Source organism: Pyrus communis, chromosome 14 (genome assembly GCF_041283825.1).
Source record: "Pyrus communis isolate YQ-2024b chromosome 14, ASM4128382v1, whole genome shotgun sequence".
Taxonomy (NCBI): Eukaryota; Viridiplantae; Streptophyta; class Magnoliopsida; order Rosales; family Rosaceae; genus Pyrus; species Pyrus communis.
Genome location: NC_142578.1, coordinates 25,934,112 through 25,952,980, shown reverse-complemented (window position 1 = coordinate 25,952,980; position 18,869 = coordinate 25,934,112). Strand labels below are relative to the sequence as shown.

The following is an 18,869-nucleotide window of genomic DNA, read 5'->3' as shown; positions in this document are numbered from 1 at the left end:
TTTCAAAAAATTTGGATAACTTTTTAGCTTGGTGTAAAGATTCCGGTTCTTGAACGTCGTGGCAGATGTCCTTGTTTAGACTGCCCAAGAACACATGTTTCAATTGGTTTTCAGTCCAATCAGTTACCTGGCAAGAAAGCCTTATGAAATCTGCCATATAATCATCAACAGTGGTCTTTTGTTGAATGTGGGTGAGCTGGAATTCAATATTTGCTCGATCACCTCCTCCGAATCATTGGAGCATCATTTCAACAAATAAACTCCAGTTGTCTAAACCATATCGTTGTTCAAATCCTCTCATCCAAATTGAGCCATCGACTCCAAAATTGCAAGCAGCCACGAATACCCATTGATGGGACGATACGTCATAGTAGTCAAGGTAACGTTCTGCCATGGCTAACCAGTTGTAAGGGTCCTCGCCATTGAATCGTGGTAGTTCCATTTTAATAGCATTAAAATGGGAATGAGGGTTCTGGGGAGGTGGTTTGGGTAATATGGGAGAAGAATGTGGTAAAGAGTCGGGTTGACATGCCCAACCCTAGTATTCCCCAAACACCAAGGTAGGAAGGTGCTGGCCAACACCCGAATGTGACGAAGCCATATTAGAATGCATGAGAACCCGAAATAAATAAGACTTATAAATTTAATTATAATTAATATGCAAATGAGGAACATGTTCAGAGCATACAACTAATCTAGAACACTAAAAAGAAAATAATATAAAATTTAAGGAGCAAGGGAATGGGTCCTACACTGAGAGGACTCGAAGATGCCGAAGTGGAAGTGCCATGACGCCGGAATCGTATGCCTTGATTCTAAGTCCCAAGGGGGCGCAAAACAAACATGAGTGGACCAAATTGATATATATATATATATATATATATATATAATACTGAAACAATTATCAACATACTAACCTCCGAAGTTTTCTGAAAACATCAATAACATAGTATGTAATAGGTTTCCAAAACCCTAGCATGCCATAAAATCTTTCATAAACATATCTCGTAATAGTGTGATAAATAGTGGTATCCAATAATAATATCTCCCGGCCCGATGCCAGCTTCTATGTCTTTGTGCCCATAGCTAGAGATTATTTATCCCGGCCCAATGCCAGCTTCATGTCTCTCGGCTCGAAGCCAGAGATTATTTCTCCCAGCCTGCAGCCAACAACCATAATCCTCGCCTGTGGCGGTATAATGACCACTAGATAAGCACAAAACCATTGAACATAGACTTTCCAACATAGGTGTGTGTGTGTGTGTGTGTGTGTGTGTGTGTGTGTGTGTATCTCAAAAACATCTTCATAGTGTAAAATCATCCATCATCTATACTATAAAGAAGTGTGCAAAAGCATGTTCATAAGTAGTATAAAGTCATCCATCATCTATACTACAAAGAACATGAGTTCGATAAAATATGGTAATTCAAGATATTCTAAGTGAGCATAATATCTCATAAAACGTAATCATTAAATCATGTTTTTCATGTATGCATTTCTAATATTAAAACATGCATTTTAGAAGGGGTTCACTCACAGATACTTCGCCGCCGAAGAGCCACTCAAACTAGCAACGACAAAATTGCCACAATAAATGCACCTAAGCACATAAAGGGTCCTATTAATAAAACTCTATTCAAACGATTGAATTTGGGAAAATGGACGTTGAAAACAGATTCAGGACGTCGAATTACCCTAAGAAAGGTCACGGGTAAATTTCGAAAAAACCAACACAAAGAATATTCCAGAGAATATTCCCTGATAAAATATTCCATCCGGGTTGGGCTGGTGGTTTGGGTCGAAAGGTTTCTAGACTGGGTTATAAGGCCCAAAGGCCTGGGTCTAATGGGTTTTAGGTCAAATGGCCTGGGCTTGAAAGCCCGGCCCAAGGGCCTGATTAAATTAGGGTTTTGGGCTTGAAAGGTTTTCTGGGTCGGAGGTCCGTTTCACATGGCCCGAAGGCCTTGGTTTCTAAAGGGGTTATGAATTGGGTCGAGGAGGAAGGCCGAGCCTCCCGAGCTTTGGTCGCCGTCGTTTGGTCATCCTAACCTACGATCTAAGTACTAAAATGAAGGTAGAGACGAGGGAGAAAGATTGTTACCTTCACTTTGCCGTGAAAATGATAGAATCAGCCGAAAACTAGGATTGGGCACCACGTCTCGCCGGAGAGTTCTTTGGGTTTCTGGGCTTCACCGAGCTCCACAGAGATGAGGGAGAGGGAAGGGAGGTCCTCGAGGGTGGTGGTGTCATTAGGGTGCCTCATCGGGGTGTGCATAGGTGTGGGTGTCGCCGAGAAAGGGAGAGTGCGAGAGACAGAGAGAGACAGAGAAAGAGAGAGAAAGAGAGAGAGAGAGAGAGAGAGAGAGGGAGAGAGAGATGTGAGTGAGTGAGATAGAGAGATAGAGAGTGAGTTGTGAGAGAGGCTCAAGAAAGAAGAGAGAAAAGAGAGGGAGTTGAGAGACTACCACGTGGCAGAAAAAGAAGAGGGGAACCAGGGGAGACAAAAACAAAAGGTGGGCCCTTTGGCACACCAATTAAGGTTTAAAAACAACCTATTTCAAAACAAACATCCTAAAATTAGTGAACTTATAAAAATACCTTTTTTGTTCAGTAAAACCCTGGACGGGTTATCACACGGGTGTCGTGGAGGGACTTAAGTGGAAGGATTGTGAGTGTGCCGAGAAGGAAGAGGGGGTGTTTAATGAGAACAGTGAGGAAGAGCCATAGTGATAAGGGGTAGGGTTAGGGCATCTGGATTAGAGGTCGCGGAGTGCGTGTTTTTTCCCATTGAATCGACGGGCTCTGATACCAATTGGTATGCCCAATCAGTTCAGGTTGGCTGAAAATGGCAACTTTAATAGAAAATAGTGCAGGAATTTAAAAAGAGGAAAGGGAAAGAAGAGTTTGAGGAAAAAGAGGCAACTTTAGTTCATCATTTCATAGGTTATTTCTGCTCTCCATTATTACATATTTATACTTCTCATAAAAGGGAAAAACCCTAGCTACTTGGACATAAAGAAAGAAGGCTGGTATGGGCCAATTGCAAGAGAAGTAGTGGGCTCAAGTAAATGGGCTTAACATGGTGTCGTTGGGGCCCCCACCGTCAAAGAAAAGCAGTCCCCATGGGCATCCAAGCGGAAAGAGAACCCCCGATAGTATAAAGATTTTGCGTCACACTCATTGCTTTGACATCAATCATTTTCCCTCCTTGCCGATGTTCTTTATATTTTACTTTCTTTCTTGATAAGTTGTTTGTAGATGACATTTTCTGAGAATCTCTTGGGTGTCATATGTGTGCTACATCACTCGTTTGTGTCAAAACACGCATACACATTATTTATTTCCGTTGAGATTTAAAATTAAAACCTGCAAACACTTTTTGGTGAACTCAAATTAAGGAATTCTCATTTTATATGTTAAGTTTTATGCGGATGAGTTACGTGATACAAATTCAAGAATTACTCTACATTTTAAGTTGGTTTCTTTTTAACATTTATAAGCACATATAACTGAACTAGGACACCACACGACAATAAACGAATTTTATATAAATCATTGTTACTTGGAGATTAAGATTATGACACCGTTAAATATGACATAGTTTTGCAAGAAAAAAGAGAACGTGGGAAAGATGACATGACCAAAACAATTGAGACTACAATTTAGGACACATTGCACCACATCTTTAAAAAAGGTGGAATTTACTTATATTAGTGAAGCCGGCTTTTATTAAATAGTTTACAATGTAATTTACTAAAGTATAGCCTCTCTAGCATGATAAGCCTATGAGTAATTAGCATTTGTAGACATCAAATGCTAATGAGAAAAAAAATTCTGGTTTCATCCTATCCACCTCTATTATAAAATTTATGTTTCAATGCAGATACTAATGATCAAAATTCAAATTTCAATTGTAGAACTGAACAAAATTAAATATCGGTAACAAAGCGATAACATCTTAGCTGTGAAAGCAAAGAGAAGAGAACCACGATATAAGGACTTGCATCACAGTCAAAGCATCAACATGTCCCTTCTTGCCAATGTGCTTTACATCTTTCTTACTTTCTTCATTATTTGTTTGTCGATCACATTCTTTGAGAAATTTTTGAGTTCACTAGTTTCTGTCACGTCACTCGTTCTTTTTAAAAAGAAATTATTTTGCATCATCAGTTTATAACACTATAATCATGAATTTATTGGATGGATAATAATAACAAAAACAAAGCTTTATTTCAATAAGTGAAGTTGGCTACATAAATTTAAAATATCACTGCATTTAATTTTGCTTCAAGTTCATTAGATGAATAATACAATTTTTTCAATACATGACCAACTTTACAAATATTTTTGGAAAGTAACTTTTACACGCATTATTTAGCCTTTTTATTTCCCTGACAATTGTGTGAGAAACTAAAGTGAAGAAAAAAAAATCCATGACGCTACTGGAACTGAATTTTAATTACATAAAAAAGTCCCTCTGCCTCGTACAAGGAGAAGAATGTGACATGATTGCTTTTATTCAATCGACATTCTCCCCCACTTGACCATTTCATCGGAAAATGAATCATTTCCATCAAATTCTACCGATCAATAAATTTGAGTTTTTGAAATTTAATTTAACAGTTAAAGTTATTATAATTTTTTAAAGAAATCTCTTGTTTTAACTATTTAATCAAATTTCAAGAATCTAAATTTGTTGATTGATTAGATTTGATAGAAGGAACCCGAAAAGAATCAATTTTCCATTTCATCAACTTGACTAAATACTTTTGATTCCTTTTTCAATTTGATGCTAGGCCCAAGAAACAAAGCAACACCTAGACTAAAAACAACTGCCGTACAAAAGCAAGATAAAAAGGGATACAAAGGAGAACATATATATGAGTGTGTGTGTGTGTGTGTGGATGTATAGATCAGTTAAAATGATAACCTTTCTTGGATAGAACTGAGCGTATAAACTTGCAAAGATATTGTTAGAGAGATCAAAATTTTAAACCAAATGATATGTTACTAATAAGAAATAAGCACGTTAATCAACGCTGAAGTAATAATTCAATTATCAACAACCACATCATTTGGTTTAAAAAATTTAGTCTCCCTAGCATTATCAAACCTGCAAACAAGTTTATTTATCTTAGACAAGCAACACTATTTACATATTTATTTTCAAGCAATTACAACTTTGACGTCGAAAAGAAGATTTAAGGAAGGTGGTTTTCTTATCAGTTGAGATTTCAACAATGCGTATAGCATTCTTGACCTAAATAAGTTTTTATGTCTGCCAGATTGGTTATGAAAGCTCACTGTCAAATTAATAAACGGTAATGAAAGCAGCAAACATGAGACAAAAAATAGGAGTTAACTGTATGTAGGAGGAAATCGCACTTAAATTTCATTGAAAACATTAAAATTGACATGGATTACCACAACCATACGACTACGGACTATCACACAACAAGAACACAAAGGAAACATAAGAACTTAAGAACAAAAGTTGACAAACAAACAACCACCCACATCAGACAACAGAAAGCTAATTGGCATGTTAGTTAATCACCATAAGTGATAATGCTGTCCATAATCTTGGCCACCACCTCCTTCGAATCCCTCAGCTTTTTTATGCTTTTGTTAAGCTTCTCACGCTTTACTGCCACTGCCGGCGACTCCTCCAACATCCTCTCAATTCCCCCACCGTAAGGTCCCATCAACTCATTCACAATCTCAGCTTCCATCTCTTTGTTCACAAGGTTGAAAACAGACAGCTGCAAGTGCAATGCCATGGAGTCCACAAGCCTCCTCAAAACAACCTTCCAATAAGCAATCATTCTCATTTTAAGGTCATAAGCTTGAGCTAACACATGCGGGTACTTCCTCAGAACACCAACTTCAACTTCCCCGATGCCTTCTATATCTATGATAGAAGGTTTCTTCTCATCAGTTAAGACTCCATGAATGAATTCGTTTTGACTAGCCATCAACTTGTTCCATTCAGAAACATAATCACCATCACATGTATAATCCGTCAGCTTTTCCATCTCTACAAGCTCCAGCATCCACTTGATTGACCTTTCCTTCATCTTGGCCATTAGATTATGCCCGGCACGCCTGGCTGACAGCTGCAGCTGATGATAGTTCTCCGTATAATGCATCAACACAGAAATAACCACGTCTTCAATGTAGCTCCACACTTTTTCCTCAAATGCAATCGGAATACTCGAAATTTCATTCACTTTGCCCTGCAAGATAATGAGGAAAGCATTGCGTGGAAGAAAGTTCGGAAGTGAAATACCTTTGGCCTCCTCCAAGATCTTGATCTCCTCCATCAAGAAGTTGCTCTTTGCATCAGTTTCAGCACATCTGTGAAGTTCATCGGAGTATTGGTTGAGCATCTCAACCAATCTAGCAGTGCAGTGCATGCGATTGTCTTCCTTATACTCCTCAAATTCTCCTCTCAAAAGAATCTTCCTAAGCGACTCCTTAGCCAAGCCAATGATTTGCATAAAGGCCGTCATGGCCTCGGCAACAGATGAAAGACTCTTTGGCATTTTGTTCAGCTCCATGATGCAGAAGTTCAGCCTGTCATTGATCTTCTTCACTATCTCGGGTATATTTCTTGCTATGCTGTTTGCTTGAATTTGGACCAGCTTCTGTGCTAAAACTGGAATACCGACAATGGACTTGTCAATCTTCGAAAGCAGGGGATGGGTTTGAAATAGTTCATGAGCCATCGCCGCTGCCTCCTCATAAGTTTCGTCACCAATCCTGTTCCTTACACAGACATAACCAAGACCAATGTTCACATCATCTCCAGTGACCTTCTCAAGTAGTCCTTCCGGTGCCTTGTCCACTTTCGTAACCACAGCGAGTGTCCTCTCACCAGTTTTATCTACACTTTGTGACATCCGGATTGACTCACACGTAGTAAAATCCACCGTAGCAGACAATACATTCAGAATAATACTTTCTTCCGGCTTAATATACTCCATGATCATATCTTTGATCTGATCATAGATATTTTCAGGTTGGCCATGGACCGGAACCCTTGTGATTCCCGGAAGATCAACCATAGTCAGATCCGGAACCCCATTCTTCTTCACCAACAAAGTAAGTGGCGTGTTCGAAATTCCCTTACCTCCCCCCGCAATAAAATTAGTAGCTTTCACAATATCTGTGGCGATATTGTCTTCATCAGTGCGATCAACTCTGCCATTGTACTCCAAGGAAAGTTCAGGCTGAGAACTCGAGTGGTGTTCCAGCCTCATAATAAGAGGCACTCTCGTGCAGATGCCTTGGCCCCGAGGTAGGCTGATGCCAGCCAAGGATTCAAGCACGCTAGACTTCCCGGACGACTGGTCTCCGACCACCACAATCGTTGGTAGCTGAATGCCTTCATCCATCACCATCAAGCTGCGTAACTTGTCTACCGCATCCAGAAGAGGGCGGATCTTGTCGTTGTAGGACGACACAATGGGTGCGCATTTGAGAGGTACTGCGTCTAGTCCTGCGTGAACCATTGCGAGGGAGCCCTCACCGTTTGAAACTGTGAAACTCGATTCCATTTGCCTTCGTCCTTCCGTTTCTGAATTATAGCAAGTCAAAACAAATGTGAAAAATCTAGAGGGAAACCGAGATTGTAGAGAGATGAGAGAGAATTCGAAGATGGAGTAAAATGTTCTGTATTGAGTTTATGACTTAATGGAGTACAATGTTCTATTTATAGCTACTGCTATACATCATTCTTGGCCTTTAAATAACTTAACTGACTCTCAATCAACAGTAACAACACATCTAAAAAAAATGCTACTTTTACGACACATTTGTACCATCATTTGCTTACACTGATAAATAGCACTAATAAGCTGACATGGCAGCCACATCATTTAAAATAAGAAGATTACTTGTCAGAGAAGATATCAGTCAGGAAGAAGTGAGAAAGCTAGTTTTAGTAAGTGCCTTACGCTTAAAGGCTCCTAGTAGTATGTATAATTGTTCAGCAAAACCTATCGAAGTAACATGACAACCAGCCGTTTCAAAATCGCATGCTGAGAGAGTTGTGATTTGGACTTCCAAAGGTTCAGCAAACCACACCCCATGCGAGACTCTGAACTTCTAAACCCTAGTCAGTGTAAATGTAACATGGACAGTTAACTGATAACCATTTTTTTGTGCTTGATGCTCTTGGACTTCAATCAACCTTTATATATTATTCTTTCAAATAATCGATGACAAGCTAGCCAATGTCAGTTGTAACCTAATGGAGACAAGATGTTGAAGAAAATTATATATTTTTTGTACTTTGGTCAGAAAACCAAGGCACCCATTAGAGAATTCGGGAAGTGCCAGCCTTTGCACTAACATTTGCATTTAGACATTTTCACTTTAACAAATAACAAATAACATGTATCATTTTCTACACGAAAAAATAAAATTTAAAAATTTAAAAAAAAAAAACAAAAACAAAAAATAAAAAACAAAAAAAAAACAAAAAACAAGAAATTTAAAGCTTTTATCTTAAAATTAACGATGAGAAATTCAATCTAACAACTAAAATTAAAGTTAAAAAAAAAGTAGAGAACTTAATTCATATTGAATATACCTTTATGATCGTGCTCCAGAGAAATTGAAAAGAATGGAGGGTTTGCTTAAGGATTAAGGTTGCTGTTTTTTTGTGGAGAAAAGTGGAAGAGAAAGAGCCTTTGAAGATTCCTCTGAGTTTTCAAATTGTGGAAATTTTGTTTCACTTTTACCATTGTAAGACCATAGATCATGGATGCTGACATGGTTGGACAGATGTCGAATGATGGTATCGTTGGGGCCCCCACCGTCAAAGAAAAAAGCATTCGGCTTGGCTGTCGATCCTTTTCCGTACTTGCCGATGTTCTTTATATTTTACTTTCTTTCTTGACAAGTTGTCTGTAGATGATATTTTCTGAGAATTTTTTGGATGTTGTATGTGCACTACGTCATTCGTTTGTGTAAGAATATGCCTAAATTAAAAGTCTACCGACATTTCTTGGTGGACTCAAATTAAGAAATTCTTATTTTATGTGTTAAGTTTTATGCAGATGAGTTACGTGATACAAATTCAAGAAGAGAATTGTTATTAATACTCCAAAAAATCTCATTTTACACTCTAAATTTTTTATATTATAAAAAAAATACATTTGTGAGAAGTGTAGAATAAGATTTTTAAAGTGCCAATAACACTTCCCATTCAAAAATTACTCTACATTTTAAGCTGCTTTTTTTTTTTCAACATTCATAAGCACATATGCCTGAACTAGGACGTCACACCACAATAACGAATTTTATATAAATCATTGTTGCTTGGAGATTAAGATTATGGCACCATTAAATGTTACATAGTTTTGCAAGAAAAAAAGAGAACGTGGGAAAGATGATGAGACTACAATTTAGGACACATGGTACCACATCTTTAAAAAAAAAGGTGGAATTTACTTATATTAGTGGGAAAAGGATCCTCGCCGAATTTTTTACTTAGGGATCCTAGAGATCTCGTGATCGTAACCGTTCATCGTACAGTTAGAAATCATTTCAAAATTAAAAATTAAATATAAATAGTACCTAATGAAAACTGAACACACGATTTATGATAAACGGTCACGGTCGTTGGATTCTCTAAATCCCCAGAAAAATGATCCGGCGAGAATCATTTTTCATATTTACTAAAGTATAACCTCTCTAGCATGATAAGCCTATGAGTAATTAGCATTCGTAGACATCAAATGCTAATGAGAAAAGAAAAAAAAAATTCTTACATCCTATCCACCTCTATTTTAAAATTTATATTTCAATGCATATATACTAATGATCAAAATTTCAATTTCAATTGTAGAACTGAAAAAAATTAAATATTGGTAACATAATGATCAAAACTCAAAGAACTTAGGACCTGAGTCTATCAATATTTATTAAATCCAAATGTTGTCAATTATTGGTCTAGTGGTAACATAATTCAAAGACGTAGTAACTAAAGTCTGCTTAGTAGACCTCCAAGAAATTGTGGTTCCACCAACAATTACCCGTTTGGGATCTTGCCATGTGCAGATCGAATAAGTGCCCAACATCAACATAACTAACAAGGTAGGACAAGTCCAAGTCCACAATACCATTAAGATAACATAGAATTTATGTAACACCTTTCAATGTCTGCGTGTTGACACGTGATTCTGTCATGCTAAGAGATTCATAATGCAGGAGATGTTAGGTCTTGTACACTGAGATAAGTACAACAAGGCACAATTTGCACTTAAGTATGGAACCTCGGGTTCTAAAACCTCTTCATAATTTATCTTTGGACGGTATAAGTCTTGTTGTGCATCAAGCGTACAGATGACCATGAGAGTACTCAAAGGTAACACATTATCATTAAAGCAATGTAACACCGTCTTGGTGTAGTTTGACTGAGGGACTAGAATGTTGAATTGTGAACTACCTTAGTACATATGTGCAAAAGTGTGGCGGGTAACGTAAGTATAAATAATCATTTTGACAAGCATGTTTGCGGAATGTTGGGTTCCGTTGAATCATATTAAATTAATTTATGTATTGGTTATGTTCAGGTATAATACAATTAAGAACATATGTATAAACTTAGAGTAAGTTTTAGAATTCTAACCTTTAGATTTCATAGGCGGAAAAATTCAACGTTGTTGAGGCTCCCAAGTGTTAGCCCTCTACCATTATTTACACGAATAAATCTCTAGCTAGTGAAGCAAGAAGACGATGATCTGCTAGAACTTTATCCGTATGGTGTTTTATTCTCTAAATTGGAAAACCTAATTCTTTTCTCTCTAATTTCTATTTGCGCTTTGTGAATTCTCACACTATGTTACAAAGACCCCTTAGGCTTATAAAGAGAACAATCTCTAATTAAGTCAATGGGATTACAAATAAATTCTCCACCACAAATGTGTGTCGCACGCTGTAGGGAAATTTTTGAGAAACTTTTGGGTTCACTAGTCTGTATCATGTCACTCGCTCGTCTCAAGAAGAGATTCTTTCACGTCACCAGTTTACCACGCTACAATTTTGAATTTATTAGATGGATAATACAATTTGTTTAATAAATGACCAACTTTACAAATATTTTTGTGAAATGATTTAACACATATTTTTTAGCTTTTTACACATCCATGTTAAATTTTGGATGTTGATTATATTTGACTTATTCAATCTGGTGGCCATAAATAAAGATGGGTATGTGAGAAACTAAAAATGGTGTGTGAAAATCCATGACACAACTGAGCATGAATTTTAGTTTGATGAAAAAAGACCTTACACCTGATACAAGTGGGAGGAAGTGACATGACTACCTTTATTCAAGGATGAGGAATGCCAAGGTGACTCTCAAAAGTAGGACTCTCCAATGACACTTTGCCACCTCATAGCTAGTCTAACGTCAATTCATTTATGTGCCAGCATTATAGGACTAATGCTAGGAAGACAAAATTTATAAACTAAATGACATAGAAGTTGATAATTAGATTATTATTTAAGCGTTGATAAATGTGCTTATTTCCTATTGGTGACATGCATTTAGTTTGCAAATTTTGTCTACAAATTTAGTTTCCCTAGTGTTACCCGCATTATAAAGCATTGTGTCAAATATATGAAGTGGCAGAGAGTTCATAGAGAGTCTCATTAGCATTTCTCTTCAAGAATTTATCCACATTCTCCCCACTTAATAATTTCACCAAAAATGTTTTCTAAATGCTCACTTATCAAGATTAAGCCCCTGTTTGGTTTTTTTTTTTTTCATCAAAAGTTGATTCACTTTAAAGTTCAGCAGTAAAAATGTATTTGGTAAAAATAAATTATTTTGCTTATATTAAAAGTACTGCATGGCCTCCAGACAACAACTTTTAAAAGTATCATGTAGGTAAAACTGTTTTAATAAAAAGCAGGGTCAAGCATTTAATGAATATTTTTAATTCTTGTAATACGCTCAATAATTTTAAAAAATAACATTATTTATTCTTGTATGCACATTTTATCATTGGAGAACAAAGTGACCACCACTATAAACCTTAACCTCTTACACTACCATTGCCATGATCACCATCACTGTTGCCACCACCACCACAACTATACGTGCCACCACTACCACATCGTTACCACCACACCACCACCGCCACCATAAACACAACCACTACCACTGCTACCACAACTGCCACCATCGTTGTTGTCGCCACCCCTACCACTGATGTTGCCTCTGCAGACTACAGCCCAACCACCACACCCCTTTATTGGTACCACCACCACCACCATCACAACCCTTGCCCTTATCACCGTTGTCGTCTTCACCACCAACATTGTTACGTCTATTTTTGTCATTATATACAATTATAAATTATCAAACGCTTTTACACTGTTTTTCATACTCACAACACTTTTAAAAATACAATTCAACAAACACTTAACTGCTTTATTTTGTAATAGATTATTCTTAAAGCACATCAAAAGCAGTTTTTTAAAAAAACACATCAATCTCAAAATGGCCGTAAGATTATGAGTATTTCAATTGAGGTAAATATATTATGTATTTAACCAAAACGATTTTAACTAATTTGTACTAAGATGACGCGAAAAAAAGAACATAAATGTCACACATGATATTAAACCAAAGCAAATTAATTTCTTGGGTTTTAACACACATATATTTTTTGTTGGTTTATCATTTTCACCAAGCTCCACCTCATCAATAAAATAAATTGATGCATTACTTTTGTTTCCCTTCTCAATTTGAAGGCCCAATCCACCAAGCTCCACCTCATCAATAAAATAATTTAATGCATTACTTTTGTTTCCCTTCTTAGTTTGAAGGCCCAAACAAGAAACAAAGCAACACGAGACAAAGACAACTATTGTATAATGGGTGTTTTAGAAACTCAAAGCTTCAATTTGTTTGTCGTGCTTTTTTAACTTCCTCTTTTACTGTTGTACAAGCGAAAACAGGAGAGATTTAATATGAGTAAATGGATACTTTATTTCTTGAGATACAAGTTTATTGTTATCATCTAGCAAGGTTTCTTCTAACGATCTAGGCTTTCTTTATCAGTAACAAAGTTGAGTTTTGGTTGTTAAATTAATTTCTACCAGAATTGCAAGATAAAAAAGGGATACAAAGGAGAACACACATACACACACACATATATATGTTTTTTTTTTTTTAGATGATAACATTTCCTGGGTAGAACTGATAAGATATATAAACCGGCAAACAAGTTTATTTATCGTAGAAGAGTAACAGTATTTCCATATTCACTTTCAGGTTATTACAACTTTAACATCGAAAGTTAGAAAAGTTAAGGAAGGTGGTTTTCCTATCAATTTTCTACAATACGTGTCGGATTCTTTACCTAAGTAAGTTTATATCTGTTAGATTAGTCAAGAAGGCTCACTATCAAATTAAATGAAAGGCAATGAAAGCAAGAAACAGAAAACAAAACATCGGAGTTGACTGCTGGTAGGATGAATTTGCAGTTAAATTTCATTGAAAACATTAAACTTGACAAGGATTACCAGAACATACAATTACCACATAGCAAGAACACAAAGGAAACGAAAAAACTTGAAACAAAAGTTGACAAACAAACAACCAACGACATAAGAAAACAGACTGCATACTTTTATTTAGACCATTTTTTAGTACCCTCAAAACTAATTGGCAAGTTAGTTAATCCCCATAAGTGATAATGTTGTCCATTATCTTGGCCACTAGACCTGGCATTCATGTCATGTTTCTCGTGTTCGTGTCGTTTTCATGTCATACCCAATAGCTTAATGGGTCGTATCGTGTAATACCCATTAAAGTAAACGGGTAATATGACCCGACCCGAAATCAACCCATTAATATTATCAGGTAATATGACTCGATCCATTACCTGTTAAGAAAAATATATTTTAAATCAATAAAAATGAAAATGAAAAACATAATTTGACCCAAAAAAATGTAAAACATAATACTAAATTAATATAGGGGTCTTTTGATATGGGTCCAATTTTATAAGCCTGTTTTGAATGGAATCCACTTATATTACATAAGCATAAGTGGGGGCTAGTAAGTACAACAATCATCCATGTCAGCAATTAAAATGCACATAATTTACCAACAAAATTACAACAAGTGCCATTAGAGCCCTTTATCAGGTCTCTTGCAGAGTTGTCTCTCTGTTTATTCAAAAACCTTATCCTCCCATCTTTCAAATTGGTTGGGTCCGTATCCAGCGGAAACCTTGAAACAAATCTCCTAAATCCATATGAAGCTATGAAAGCTATAAAATTTCTCCCAGTATATGATGAAAACAGAATAGGCGAAGATCTGGTTCTGGCCTCCCGGTATAATTGGAGAACAGGTACTTTAAAATTTTTCGAAGTATGCATTGGATCAGTTTCTTTGATACCTGTTTTCCCCCTGAAGTATACCTATAGAGCACATCTCACCATATTTTTTCCCCCTGAAGTATGCATTGGATCAGTTTTCCTTTCTATTTAGGTAGTTTAAAGACTTTCAAATCTGTAGGTATACCTGTAGAATAGGTATTGTAACTTCTCGGAAGATTTCAGTTTCATACATGGTCATACGGTTTTGCTTTTCTAATATTTTGGTTTTTGTGATTTGGGCTTTGTTTTTGCAGTGTTCGTTATCTGGATAACAGGTATTACACTCCCTCGATTTCAATACCAGTATTTGATAATAGATGCTACCCTATCTTTGCTCTAAATTTCTTTTTTTTTTTTTTCACTTCAATTGTTTGAGATTTAGAGTTTGACGACGGGTATGAATTGGTGGGCAGTGTTTACGCGTTAGTGAAGGCTTGCACTAGTTTGAAATCAATTAGGTGGGTTAAGAGGGTTTACCATTACATTATTAGTAATGGCCTGTGATACCTAGATTACAGGTATTGCAGTTCATCTTTAATAATTGGTGTTTTAGTCATTGGAACTTCAATACTAACCTGGGTGGTTTAAATTGATACGTCGTTTACTTTGTGGAGTTACTTTTAGAATAATTAGTTGAAATTGTTAAATTAGTCTCTTTTTAACATTACTTATATAAATATGATATGTAGTTTGGCTTGATATGTTATCATTTGGGCGTTATTTAGTATGTTTTGGAATAATCATGTTATAGTAGACTTTGTATTACTTGTAGCCGAAGATGTTTTGCATGGAGAGAAAAAAAAAGATAAGCCTGGAGTACAGGTCTGACCTTTTGAAGTTTCGTCGCGTTATGGAAGAAATGAGACCTAGTGTGACAAATGCGCATCTTGAGTTAATGAATCGTACACCGTTCGGGAGGTTGTTCGAAGCGTACCATGAGAATTTGATCATTGATGGTGTTTGCAAGAAATGTGATGCGAATATTGTGTCCATATTGAAGTGCTACGACCCAGTACAAAAAGCATTTGTTTTTGGTGGAATAACTGCAACAATAACTGCCAAAGATATATCTGAGATTTTTGGGTTGCCTGATGAAGGGGAAGAGATTAACCTGAATAGTAGGAAAAGAAAAGGTGCGTTTACAGGTTTTTATGAGAGATGTCTTGCAGACGTGAAAGATATAAGTAAGAAGATATTGGACGAAAGGATTTTGAGAGTGGTTAAGTTGCATGGTAGTGTGCATGAGGGTGATTTTGTGCGACTGGTTTGTTTATATTTGTGCTTGACACTGTTTTTCAGTACGAGTGGAAATAATACTACTTTGTACATGGTTGGGTACGTTGAGGATATTACCAAGATGAAGGATTATGCGTGGGCTGTAGCAGTAAAGAATTGGTTGTTGGGCACAATTGATAATATGGGAGAACGTTACGAAAGTGTAACTGGTTGTGTAATTGGATTATTGGTATGTTAATCTACATTTTATTTCATTTTATTCTATCTGTGTTCAAATGAACTAACATATTAATATCTTACTGATGCAGTTCTGGTTTTGTGAGCGTACTCATTTGATCAATCCAATCAGAGGAAGGGAAAATATGCCACTTAAGGTTGTTAAGTGGAATTTGTCGGAATTGTATGCAAAGATGGAAATTATGAAGATCCATGAGTTGGAGGTATGTTTATCCTACCCATCGATTTGGTTTACCTTTTAAACAGGTATTGTGTTCTATAGGTATACCTGTAGAACAGGTATTGTAGAACAATCAAATCATAGGTATACCTGTGAAACAGGTATTGTGCTTGTAATCCATGTTGGAGTAGGTATGTTATTTTTTGAACAGATTATGTAAATAAAGTCTTATGTACTTTAATAAAATTAAACATGGTGTGTTTATGTTACAGGAAGTTGTACAGGTAGGTGGGGGCAGTCCAAAAACACCTGAAAAAGAGAAGAAAATCATACAACTGCGTTCACATGGTGGGGGGATAAATGTGGAGCCTCAGAAAGTGTCAGATGAAGAATTTCTCCCAACATTTGATATACTGCCATCAGAATTTATGGAAAACAACTTGGGAGAGCCTACAAATATTAAGGCAAACCTTAATGACTTGGAGAGAAAATTACAAGAGATGAGTCTTTTGGTGGAGGACTACCGTTCAGAAATTATGAAACTTACTATTGAAAACGAGAATCTGGAGGAGGAGCTAAAATGTAAGGAAAATTACATAGTGAAAGACAAATCTCCAAAACAAAACTCAATGATTTTGCGGGTGAAATCAAAACCAAGGAAGCCCTTGTTGATGCCAGATTACAAGTATGATGCTTGTGTTAATAAAAAAATGGTAGTTCATATGGATAAAAATTGTGTTGGTTCACGAGCAATTCAAATGCATGAAAATGGGAACACAAAAATAAGGGCACCGGTGAAGACAATAGCTGTGCGTAGGCTGCGAGTGGGCAAGTGTCTTCCAATACCGTATGCAGAGAAGTTGAAACAATTTCTGGATTTGAATGATGATAGGTAGTGTATAATTTTTCATCCTTATTCTAATTTACATTTTTCTACCTATTAGTTATCAAGCTGTTGATTATGCTGTTTGAACTCTCTCTCTCTCTCTCTCCATCTCTCTCTCTCTCTCTCTCTCTCTCTATATATATATAAGGGTTTCAATGTGGAAAGGAGAGCATTGTGCAGTGATCCGTGATGATATCCTCGCACTCTTGAATGAGGGAGGTGTTAGTCGACAGGTATTTGTAATTTTTATAATTATTTGACTTAGATAGCAATGAATACAATTATATTTGAATGAAAGGTTTACAAATGATTCATAAGATGTTTTGGTTCTTGCTGTAGGTAGTTGATTCTTTTTTCGAAATTTTGAATGACGACCAAATTGGGATTCCAAAAGATCAGCTGAAATATGGGTTTATGCCGACATTTGCGTGGGTGCGTAAATTTTAGTTCTTCAAACATTGCAGTTAATTTTCCTTCATTCTAGCTAGTTTAATACCGTCCATAACTAAGGAATTAGAAAAACCAATGCTATTTAGTGATGAGTAGTGTAATTGTAAAATGTTGATTTTTATTATTTTTTTCTAATCCATTTTTATTAGTATCTGTGGTAAATATAAACTACCTGCCCTTGTAACACAGTAATCCATTTTTATTCTGATCTTCTAGCATTAATCTAGAGAATCTTCTACCTGCCCTTGTAGAATATGAATTTTACATCATAATTAGTTGTACAGGTATATTACTTTTTGGCTAGTGTGCTTCTAATCCGTGTTGGTTTGTAGGATATTGTGGATGAATCGAATTCTGCAGTGAGAATATATATTTATCTTGAACTTCTATTGAAAAAGGTGCGGGAGAACGACTATGTTTTCTTTCCGATTAACCATTTCAAAGGAATGCATTATACTTTGCTTGTGTTCAACAAACAAAGTGGATGGTGGGAACATTACAACACATTACAAACCAAGTTGAATATGTATGTGGATCCTTATTTCGAAGAGGCTAAAAAATTGGTAAGTTGATAACTATGTAGTATACCTCTTATCCTTCGGATTTTATTTCACACACTAACTTTGTAATGTGTTCTTTTTTTATTTTATTAATTTTTTTGTAGCATGTGAAAATTTCTGACTACTTTAAGCATATGAAAGATAGTATTTCAAGAAAGCTCAATGAGAACTCTATTTGCAAACATATCATGAAAGGTGATAAGGTACAGACGTTGTTGTACACGCTTAGCCATGATGACAGAGAATTTTTCATGTGGTTGAGGCAAACTAATGTTGAGTATCCACTGAAAGCAAACATATCATGCTCACAACAATTTCCTAACATGTAAGTGTTAATTTCATCTGTATTATGCCTATTTGTTGGTTTCATGGTGATAGAATGTAATATTTAAGTTCATACCCTTTTTTTTTTGTTAAACAGTTATGACTGTGGAGTTGCTGTGATGTATATTGCACAACAAAAAGATGATGGAGAATTAGTCGAAGGTGTCTTTTCGGCAGAGGCGATGAAGAATATGAGAGCACATGTCCTTTGTAGATTCATAAATGAGGGAGATGGTAGCTGGGAAAAGGAAGACTAGGATAAAGAAGTTATGCGAAATTTGAGTTTTTGTTTCATTTAAGTGTTTCAATTCAATAAAATGATGGGACTCCAATCCATCCGAATTCATTGTCTACTAGATAAGTTTGGGTGTTATGTGAACTGAGATATGCTTTGTCGTATCTGTTTTTTAATTTCAATTTCAATTGAAAGGGGATATTCTTCATGTTTCCCTTTATTGATTGCACAATAAGATTTGTTTGTAATCTCATATAATGTTATTTTGTCATTATCTGGACATAGTTCGTAAATGTACTTTCTAATTGTATAAGGATAGGTACTTTCAAATTGTTGATAAAAAATGTTTGTCGGTAATGTTCCTACATGTTAGG

At 36.0% G+C, this 18,869-nt stretch overlaps 1 protein-coding gene and 1 pseudogene across 2 annotated transcripts; one reads left to right on the top strand and one right to left on the bottom strand.

Moving 5' to 3' along the window:
• Window positions 1-5,370: 5,370 nt before the first annotated feature.
• Window positions 5,371-7,771, bottom strand: LOC137712793 (dynamin-related protein 4C pseudogene; annotated as a pseudogene). Its single transcript, XR_015955823.1, has one exon. The product of XR_015955823.1 is annotated as a dynamin-related protein 4C pseudogene (transcript).
• A 7,298-nt stretch (window positions 7,772-15,069) lies between these two features.
• Window positions 15,070-18,722, top strand: LOC148691485 (uncharacterized). The gene is made up of 8 exons (XM_088684660.1): window positions 15,070-15,872; window positions 15,952-16,083; window positions 16,313-16,932; window positions 17,075-17,159; window positions 17,266-17,358; window positions 17,709-17,939; window positions 18,041-18,261; window positions 18,358-18,722. Exons 1-8 carry the CDS (start codon window positions 15,186-15,188, stop codon window positions 18,515-18,517), a joined length of 2,229 nt encoding a protein of 742 aa, XP_088540786.1. The 5' UTR covers window positions 15,070-15,185; the 3' UTR covers window positions 18,518-18,722.
• The last annotated feature ends 147 nt before the right edge of the window (window positions 18,723-18,869 follow it).